This window comes from Larimichthys crocea, chromosome XIII, assembly GCF_000972845.2.
Source record: "Larimichthys crocea isolate SSNF chromosome XIII, L_crocea_2.0, whole genome shotgun sequence".
Lineage (NCBI taxonomy): Eukaryota > Metazoa > Chordata > Actinopteri > Sciaenidae > Larimichthys > Larimichthys crocea.
Genome location: NC_040023.1, coordinates 19,837,892 through 19,848,594, shown reverse-complemented (window position 1 = coordinate 19,848,594; position 10,703 = coordinate 19,837,892). Strand labels below are relative to the sequence as shown.

Genomic DNA, 10,703 nt, shown 5'->3' with positions numbered 1-10,703 from the left:
AACAAACCTGTACACACACAAACTCAATCATTAAGTTCTCCAAAGCAGTACATGAGCACAGAGCACTGAATATCAGCTACAGCCCTGCAACAGAACAGCATCGAGAAGTACAGAAGTTTAACTGACTTCATCTGTTTTCAGTAAAATCAATTAATCATTGTGAGAAAAAACAAAAACAAAAAAACACCCAGAGCAGAGAATCACCGTGCTGTGCGGACATGCGCAGATCTACATATCACGTCCTGAACACCTGGTGTGTGTGTGTGTGTGTGTGTGTGTGTGTGTGTGTGTGCGCGCGCGTGCGTGCGTGGTTATACGTCAGCGTGCTCACCGTGACGTACATTGACTAACGGCAAAAAAAAAAAAAGGAAACGTGAACTGCCGCAAGAAGCTTTGAGCCGGAGCCCGTCTGTGTTTGTATCGATTATTCCGATAAAAGGCGAGCTTATATAACCAAATGAGTCCTCATATTTATGAATGGCTTTAATTATTTAACCGCCAAAGATGGTGATTGATCTCGAGTCAGCTCGGGAACTGGTTCAGGAGGAGAAAGCCTCAGCTAGCCAGCGTTAGCTTTCAAGGATGAGCGCTAACCGAGCGTACAATGAGTGACTCCTGAGGGGCTGTCTCTGCGACAAAGGAGAGCTTCGTGTGTGCCTTTAGCTACCTCCGGAACCGTGTCGATACTGTTTACATGATGAAGAACTGCGAGTACCAGCAGATCGACCCGAGGGCGCTGACGGTGTCGCCCTGCTCCGCGCAGAACCAGCACACCGAGAAGAGAGCGCAGCGGCCGCGGAGGAAATGGGAAGTGTTCCCGGGGAAGAACCGGTTCTTCTGCGATGGACGGATCATCTTGGCCAGACAGAGCGGTGTCCTTCCTCTGACACTGGGCCTTATTGTTGTCACTTGTGGCCTTTTCTTTGCATTTGAGTGAGTAATCAGAAATGTCCTTTTGTGTGTTTTTATTTTTCCCAGTGAGCCCTGAACGCAACATGAGAGGTGGAAGTTTCACAGTGATTCATTTTGTGTGTGCTGTGAAACAAACTCATCCTTTCTTTCTTTTTACAGTTGCCCATTCCTGGTGAAACACCTGACCGTCTTCATACCTGTGATCGGCGCGGTGCTCTTTGTGTTTGTAGTCATCTCTCTGCTGAGAACCAGCTTTACAGATCCAGGCATCCTACCCAGGGCCACCCCAGATGAAGCAGCAGACATAGAGAAGCAGATAGGTAAGGACACTTGTTGTGGGACAGATGGAGTAAAAGAGCTTTGCCATATGCGACGTGTTTGTCATTAAACAGCAGACCGAGACCTAAGCAGCTTATTCTTTATCATGGTTGAAGAGCACAAAAGCCAGGCGTGCTTGTTCATTTGTTATTCGTTATAAGTTCTCATTGGCTGTTCATATGTGCCTCCCTTGTACTTCTCTATTTTAAGATACCTCAGGATCATCAACATATCGTCCCCCTCCGCGAACCAAGGAGATCCTCATCAACCAGCAGGTGGTAAAGCTCAAATACTGCTTCACTTGTAAAACCTTCCGGCCTCCTCGGACTTCCCATTGCAGCCTCTGTGACAACTGTGTGGGTAAGGATTTGGCAGGAAGTTATCACTTATTCCAGCTGCACTGATTAAACTTACCAGCTTAACATCACTGCCAAAAGGAACATACCATATGCTCGGCTGGAAGATTTCTATTAGTTTGTTTCACACTTCTTATGTTAACCCACTGAAAGTGAAACTATAGTTCAGTACACTTCTTCAAATTAGTTTAATTCCTGGGAACTATTGCCAAACTGAGGTAGTTTGCCATAAACTGGTTTGTCTATACAGCATTAAATCATCATTTGGCAAGACTACACTGTTTTTTGAGTCTGCGGATTGTTTTTCTTATAAACCTGAAAGGGCTGTTCTGTTAAAGGACAGATTTTTTCCAGGTTTTTAATGTACCAGGCTTGCTGATTGTAACCACCTGGGTTCACCCATGTGAAAAACACAAGTTCCTATCTAGAGCCAGTGTTTAATTTGTCTGCTCTGGGAGGACCTAGTTATAAAAGTCTCATTCTAAGGTAACAAAAACACAACAATTATTGTTTTCAAGTGATTATACGCTAATGAAAACAGAGTTATGCATATTATATTACATTCCCTCTGCCATATTCTGTAAATAGAGCCCCTTGAATCTCTACTAACCTCTTTGAGTGCAAAAAAACATTTTTTAACCAAAGTCAGTATGACGTCTCTGCAATCAGCTAATCAAATCAGGCGAATTTCTAACAAAGTTACAGTATTTTTAGCACAAAGCCCCTCTTTGTGTTTTTCCATGACTGTGTTTACTTGCTGGCCAGTGACACAAAGAGGGAATTTAGCACTTTTGCACTAACTTTGGAAGATGTCCTCTTGATTAGTCTCACACAGACTCCCGAAATCTCACACTGATTTTAGCTTTAAACTTTTCCATTGGCGTCGCTTTATGGTCCAGTGTGAACATGAGGAATGATTTCAGCGAGTACAAAACTGTTTGAATGATCATACGGACACCTGACAGTGAAAACTGTGAACCTTTTAACTGAAACAGGAAAATCATTGAAATGCTACTTTAATTCCAGTCTAGGAGTAACAATAGTTTATTAGTTCGATATTAAGCCTTGTTACACTTTACGACCACTATAAACATCTCCAATCTCTGATATATTTGCTGTCCTTCACCCTCAGAACGATTTGATCATCACTGCCCATGGGTGGGGAACTGCGTGGGCAAACGCAACTACCGCTTTTTCTACAGCTTCATCATCTCTCTGTCTTTTCTGACATCTTTCATATTCGGCTGTGTCATCACACACATTACCCTGCGTAAGTATTCTCACTTTTATGCACTCAGTGTTGTCTGACGTGCCTGTCATGTTACCAAGAACTGCTATTAAAAATGACTTTCCTGATTTGTCCTTTTCTGTCTTCAGGTTCTCAAACAGGTAAAAGCCTTGTTCAAGCCATCCAAGAGAGCCCTGCCAGATATCCTTTACACACAAATTGTCACATAATCAACCTCTTCATGGGATGGATGAGATTTATTTTTTTGAAACTAGCTGCTGTTTTGTGCCAAGAAATAACACGAGTTACACTGTTGACAAGGCTTTTCCCGCCGCTCCTCAGCCTAAGCTCATGCTTAATAGGATCAGTGAGCTAGCACCCAGCAAAGCGGTGCTTTTAGGCAGATGGCTTTCCAGCCGAAGGTTTGCTGCCTCATGTCCTTGTGAGATGATGTCAGTGGCTGGACAAATATAGACTGCATGACTACAGAGTAGTGCGATTTGTAACTCACAGACACGGTATGGGGTAATTTCCTCATGGTACACATGATATGCGTGACATGTCATCTTGTTTGAGTCTGTGCGTGTGTCTCTGAATAAATGGACGTACGATATGTTTTTAGGAAATAAATACATGTTTATCGCTACACGAAAATAGCTACATGTTTGTTCAGGAATATGTCAACTTTTGTCAGTAATGTGTAAGAGTTCACAGTATGCAGAATATAAAGATTAGAAACATTATTCACATGTATTTTTATTATTTGTATGTAATATTCTAATATTTTAAAAATAGTATGCTATGATGTGAGATGCCCGTGTGCTACTCGTAGTTCAGTTCGCAATTAAGAATTTATTCTATTCTGTCTAAATGAATGATACACATATTCTTGTCATAGATTTTAAACTGTCTTCATTAATCATTTGTATTTGTGATACTGTCATGCCTTGACTCTTCCTCGTGCACTGTTGTGGAGTTGGTGATTTGTTTCTTCTCCATCTGGTCTATTCTGGGCCTCTCAGGCTTCCATACTTACTTAGTAGCCTCCAACCTCACAACAAATGAAGATGTAAGTCCTTGTGCCTCTTTTTATATGATAGAGTTCATGATTGTTAAAAATAGACCACCAGCTCACAGCTTACTTTTTATTTATTTACCGTGCAGATAAAGGGCTCCTGGTCAAGTAAAAGGGCTGCAGAGGAGTCTGGGAACCCGTACAGTTACAACAGTATTATAACCAACTGCTGTGTGACGTTATGTGGCCCCATGCCCCCGAGGTGAGTGATATAAACTGAATCTTTGTACCCTCATTTTTCCTAAATTTTCCTTAAATTTGCCTCACCATAAATGTACAAGCGTATTATAACATAATCCGCTATTCTGTTCTCTAGTCTGATAGACAGAAGAGGTTTCCTGTCTCTTGATGAGGCAATCCCCACTTCTTCTGCCTCTGAGATAGAGCTGCCTCCATTCCTGGCCAAGAACGACGCTCACATGGTAGGATGAAGCAGCATGTGGTCCCTCCCATGTCCCGACTGTCCCATAGCCACTGTGTTGTTGTTAGGCTGCCCCCCCTGTGTGCCTTCTCCACTCCGTGTCCACTCCTACACCCTCCAGATTCAGTCCTTCGAGTAGAGTTGCCAGCATACTGTACTTTGAATCTGTGCCCAGTGTTATGATAGATGCACATTTTATGTGTATGGTTTACGACACCAGAAAGGCGGGCATGGATTTTTAATAAGGAACTGCCTGTTTGACTGGACTCAGCTTAATGATATCAACCCAAATATCTACAGTATGTAATTGTTTTCATTACCAAGCAAGCTAATTACAGGCATTTAACAGAAACCTCTACTGTAGAGGTAATATATCATCATGCAGCATGCTGAATTAATACTGCTGTGCCATTTGTTCTTTGAGCTGTAAAACAAAATGTCTCGGAAGCCACCTGTAAAACTGTTTGGCATCACTGAGTAGTTAAAAATGCATGAAAGAGGGCAGAGAGTATTAAGAGTTTTTACAGCCACATATTCAACCATTTCTTCAGGTTATTGTTGAGTTACTGAGTTACCTGTCAGACTGCTGCAGCTGTAATTTGGACAGTAAACATGTTTCACCATTTGACTTGTAATCATGTTTGCTTACACTTTTAGGAACTCATCTTGTTGCTGTATCTACCTCTTTGTCACTGTACTACTGGGTTTGCTTGTATGTTGGGGTGAAGGTGTATGCACACACAGGACGTAATTACTGCTTTTTAGTAGGACATGCAAACGGTATTAGATCATATTTTGTATTTGATTTATCAGCACTTTATCACAGATCATTTGTCACGTGCCTTGAATACATTTGTCACTCAATATGGTCAACATATCAAATGTTTTAACTATATTATTGCTTTATTTTCTCAAATCTCCTTCTATTTTTACGTACATATTTTGATTTTACATAAAAAGTGTTCTTTTATGTGTTAAATAAACATTATTTTTTTGTATTTTGGGATTTTGAGTTTACTTTGCCTCTTCATTTTTCATGTTTTCATGTGTAGATTTTGAGAAACGTTGAATTTTCGGGGTTTATTTGTGATGAACATTTGCTTCGTATGTGTGAAACGTCATTGCTTAGATGAAAGATCTGACACTCAGTGTTGTACTGTATCCATTCCACCCTGCTAGGAGGAGAACTGTCAGGATTTTGCTTTGTCCTGCACAGCCTGAAGGGCACTGCTGCATGTAGACGGTCGATGGTAAGAGTAGGGTCGAACGTTGAACCAATCTCACCATCTCTTCATCTCTTCACATGCCATTCAGCGTGTCTTTTTTTTCATAACATAGTTTGTGTTTAGGTTTTGGAAGCTCTGTCACCTTAACAGCTGTTTTCTTTTCTAAGATAGTTTATGGTGTTTTTTTTGTTTTGCTTAAACCCAAACACAGTTGGGGCAGATCTTGTGTGCAGTGATGGTGTGGATGGGTGCACTGTGGTACTTGTGAATGTGCATGCTTCACTACCACTCATTCTCCTGTCATTAACATTCGCTCACTCACTCAGTATGGGATGGAGCTCGTGTTTGAAGGCTGATGAGTTTCCTCTTGTCCTAGTTAGATGAGATGTTTTCTTTTTCTTCCCACGTCTGCGGCGTTATTGTGCATGCATAGTAACGCAAGCAAATACAAGTCTGCGTAAACTGTTTCTCCCTTTCTACTTTTATCAGAGCCAGAAGAAACACTTGAAGAAGCAAATTTTCCACCCACATTCGACTCTTTCCCTGTGTTGCATTGTGTGCATCTAACTCACTTTTTCCATGCTTCTCCATTTGAATCTTTTGACAGTGTTGTCATCAGCGCATCATTGCTTTCACTGTGCTTGAGTTCTAAACTAATCATTTTAATCACGTTGCAGAGTTTTCTATACCTGTTTGTCCTGTTTTTACTGTTTGGCTTTTCATGCCACAAACTGATGATGATCATTTCCGTCCTTTTTCTTGACTTCTCTATTTTTTTTCTCTCCTCACACAGTGCACTCAGAGCACCAAGGACGTGCTGGAGAGGATGGTCCACTCCTTTGACCTTCATGCCCTGTGCCCCCCTGGCACCCCAAAGACCAGTCCCCTGGGCATGGAGGTCTCCAGCACGACAGCAACTTCCCCAGAAGCTTCACCCCCCGCTGGCTGCTCACCGCAGCTCGCTGACCAGCCCATGGCCGCTCCATGTCCCCTGTTCAGCAGCAGAAGCAGCAGCAAGAGGGACTCGCTGCACTCCATCAACCCAGCCTTCCGTCTGGCTTCTCCCTCGCCATCGCTGAGCCGCGCCACTTTGATTCCGGGTGATGCACCCGACACTGGCTTTATCCCGCTACCCTGAGTACACCCATTCACCATGTGAGAAGAGAAGGAGTAACAGTGCACTCAATGCTGCTCACGTCATGTTTTTGGCTACAAACAAACTCTTTCATAGTGGTGGTCATTCTCTGTGTTACTATTTGGTATCAAGATGTCATTCTGATGAGTTGATCAAACATCACCCAGAGGTTTTTTTTTAATGTTCTGTGTCAACACTGTCCTACTATATACTACATGTCTCCTTCATGATGGAGGTCAATCTTAGTAATACTTGGAAGCACAATATAGAGATATTTTTTTATCACCTTTTTATGAAGACACCCAGAACATGCCTCCACACCTTCCACAGAACCTCAAGCCATACATCACAGCCGCGGTGTTTAAGTTTCTTGCTAATATCTTATGCAAACAGCTCTCATATCTGGGAATACAGACATTTAGATTCACTGAACTGGCGTGCTCTGGATAGTGAGCCATATCAGGATTATGAACTCAAAGAGTTAGCCTCACGTCCCCGTCACATCGTGTCATCGAGACCCACATCATCCCAATGTTATCAGGTGGATCCAGCGCAACAGTACTGAGATGAATGAGCAATGAGTTTGACGAGGGAGTTTTTATTTTATTTTTAATGTATGCATATCATGGATTTTCCTGTAATCAGTTTATCATGTCCTGTACATCAGGTGCTTTTAGGCTAAATGGTAAATATATTTTCTTTCTGTGAAGTGTATCACTTTAGGAAAAGTATACTTAACATGTAAAACTGAGTGAATTTGTGCATTGTGTGACTGGAGACCGACCTAAAATAGTTCCTCCACATATTTTATGTTCACTTTGTTGCTTCATCTAGTTTGTCGGATGTCAAAACCGAGTGTTTAATTTACGGTCCCATATGCTGCTGCCGACCAGGAATGCAGTATTTATCACAGACACACTGTTTCCTATTAACGTAAGCTGCGGGAATGCTTACAGTACGAGTGAGCATCTGTTTTTTCATGAGTGTGTTTGTTGTTACGGTACAGGCACGTATGGATTGTGTCAAGCGGAGTAATCTTTTAGGAATGTTGATGAGGCCTCTTTACGTGCAGGCCAAGCTGTCATTTTAATGGCCGTGACCTTTTCCTCTTCTTACAGCACGAAACTTAACCCTCCATCTGTGATGGTGGAGTACAATTTCTCGAGATGAAATGGCAGGAGTTAGTTGGAGTCACTAGGGGGCAGCATATAAACAAGGATTGCAGCCTAGTCAGAAGACAATTTAGTAAAGAAAACCATTAAAGGAAGGCCTTTTGTTGTTTTATTTATTTTTTTGTAAGTGAGTGCTGAAGCTGTACATAGGTTGTGGATTTGTGAAGAACATCTGTCAGTCTGCATCAAAAGCCCATAGGTTGTGTGAACAATTACAAGCAGTGCTTGTATGAACAAACTTGTTTGTTTGTATTTTGTAGGATGTAACAGTGGAACTGTAACATTTGATCAATAAAAAATGATCAGTTTTGTTGATTTGGGGGTTTTTGAGGCTCTTTTTTTTCCCCTCAAGGTTGGTTTAATTTTTATTAAATTTACACACATAGATTTCCCTCCGCAAATAAGCACACAGCAAAGTTCATTTCACGTGCAATGACTGAACAGACCAATGCACGTACAGTAAATCAGGTCCATCATGACAGCTCCCTTGTGGAAACAATAAAGAGATGAAGCATGTTGAACACATGTGTTCAGACTGTCAAGAGAGCCAGCAATGAAGAAAAGAAGGTCTGTGTGTGTGTGTGTGTGTGTGTGTGCGTGTGTGTGTGTGTGTGTGTGTGTGTGGTGGATACAGAGTTAAATCAAAAGAAGACACATTCTGTTAGCTCATAAACAAATTAACAGCTACCTACTGTATCTTCTCTCTATCTGCACTCCCAACTAATAACATTAAGCCTCTTGAACTGTGGTTCAGAGATTTTTTCCCTCTTGTAAATAGCCATAGAGAATAGAATATCAGCTTTCACGGTGTGGTGAGTTGTTTCCTTGGCATTGCTGGTGACATGATCTGTATTCTATGCCCAGGGTTATCCTTTTTAAAGAGCCGTTTTGCCTGTAATTATTGAAATTGAAAACTGGAGAAAAATAGCCTGAAGGCCAGTGATCGCAACGGATGGACTGTGGCAGCTGAGGTTAGAGTCTGACTGCACTCAGCTGTCACTACTGTGTGCAGAAAACTAAGAGTGTTTGCTTTAAGCTCCTTCTTCAAAATCCCCCTTTTTCTTTTGTTTTTGAAGGGGTGTCTCCTCTATGCTGATCTTATTCAACTTTTAAATATGATGCTTTGAATGTACAATTGTATTTGTTGGTTTGGCAATTTCAGGACATTTTAGAGTGCTTTGAACAGTAGTAAAACAAATAGAAAACGATGTTAGAAGACATAAATCTGTGAAAAAGCAATGACTCAATTCAGAATAGCTGCATTTTTACCATGATATCTGATCATCTCAGTGGATTCCTTCAAACTCTGATAAATGTGTTACCCCGGACTTCAAAACACTCCTTGCTGTGGCATGTTAGTACAGCAATCTATATATCTTAAGCTAACATAAAGCACAGTAAACTCCTTTGGTGTCTTTGCAGAAAAAAAAAGAAAGACAAAGCATCACTGCCTCAGCAGCTGTGTTGCATTTTGACCACAGCCCTCCATCGCTGAGAAGACCGAAAATTGTTTGCCAAAGAAAAGAAATGAGAAGATGAGGTCTCTTTAACAAACAGCAGCAAAGGTACCACCAGGTCACCAGTGTTGGCGTGCAGATTATTTGAGTCTTCGCTGGCTGCAGGTGATTATTTGCTTGCTGGAGTGTGTTATGCTCTTTAACCCCAACTGGTGTGGCACAGAGACAGAGACAGAAGGCCACCCAGTCAGTGAGGCAGAGTAATCTGGTTTCCTGCTAGATTTCAGAATAAGAGGATGTGTTTGAATCATAAAGGTAACTTTGTTGAAGACATCAGATCAGAAAGACTCTGAGTGGATGGATGAGAACTAGAGACAAAACTCCATTGTCTGATGTGATCTCTTTCCTTGGAACACATGAGCAACACCTAGTCAAAAAACAGCCGGGGGAAAGGCATCCATTTCACTTAAAACTAATATATTCTAGCTCTTCAAAGAAATAACCGAAAACCAATTTACCTCTGGCTGTCATCCATTCTGTGACTCAGCATGCTCGTTCCTCTTCAGCAAGCCACGTTTGGCCCCTTCTGTCATGTGTGCAGGAGTGTGTCACACTCTCACAAGTCTTCTCCTCATCGCTCGCTGGTCTGACCAGAGCAGAAGTGAAGTACCTCTGCGAACAATACAGGTGACTCACGGTCAGGTCTGCTGTCAACATCCTCCTGTTGCTGTGATTTTCAAGAGCTAAAAGTGCGTCTCTATGTTGGGCAGCGAAGCCGGATATAATTAACTCTGGACTGAGCAGAACTAAACCAGCTGCCAGCGGGCATAGTTCGTTGCCACTGCCAGTGGAACATCAGAAAACTGAATCCTGTGGGTAACTTGCACATGGTGGTTAAGATTTCTCAAACTTCGATGTTGAATTGTGATACAGCCAAATAGCCTGTTTGTCTTGCATTCTTGCTTGTGTTTTCCTAAAAGTAGATGAATGCTGCAAAGCTTCCAAAACAAAACCAGGATGTGTTTGACCTCCTAACAAAGGACAAAGCAGACTAATAAGATCTATAGTTATGTAAAGTGCCTATGTGTTGGTCAGTACTTAAACATGTTTGTATACTGCTTCTCCTGGGATTTTTCTGGGTGTGTAGGAAGTCTGTGTGTTTGGGCTTGGTGGCTTGTGGTTACACCTATAAAGCCCTTGAAGCCTTTTAGTAAATAAAGCTCATTATAGATCAGTTTAGTGTTATTTAGTGGTTGGTTTTTGTATTAAGTTTGTTGACTGATCTAATTTGTCAAAAGATTATATGTATGTGTGCTGCATACAGGTTACTTTAGGTTGTGATGGTCAGTAACATATATTATTATTTAATTATTGTATGTAACTGTATGTATGTATGTAACTAT

General features: G+C 41.6%; 1 protein-coding gene across 2 annotated transcripts; it reads left to right on the top strand.

Annotated features, from left to right (window-relative positions):
- The first annotated feature begins 360 nt into the window (after window positions 1–360).
- zdhhc18a (zDHHC palmitoyltransferase 18a) lies at window positions 361–8,158 on the top strand. Of its 2 annotated transcripts, XM_010754355.3 has the most exons (10): window positions 361–933; window positions 1,072–1,232; window positions 1,441–1,590; window positions 2,719–2,856; window positions 2,964–3,015; window positions 3,781–3,883; window positions 3,979–4,091; window positions 4,206–4,311; window positions 5,490–5,560; window positions 6,330–6,467. In XM_010754355.3, the coding sequence occupies exons 1-9, from the start codon at window positions 695–697 to the stop codon at window positions 5,529–5,531; spliced, it is 1,104 nt and encodes a 367-aa protein (XP_010752657.2). In that variant the 5' UTR covers window positions 361–694; the 3' UTR covers window positions 5,532–5,560; window positions 6,330–6,467. The 2 variants fall into 2 exon arrangements, with proteins under 2 accessions (XP_010752657.2, XP_010752639.3); XM_010754337.3 differs by lacking the exon at window positions 5,490–5,560 and having other exon boundaries at window positions 6,330–8,158.
- The last annotated feature ends 2,545 nt before the right edge of the window (window positions 8,159–10,703 follow it).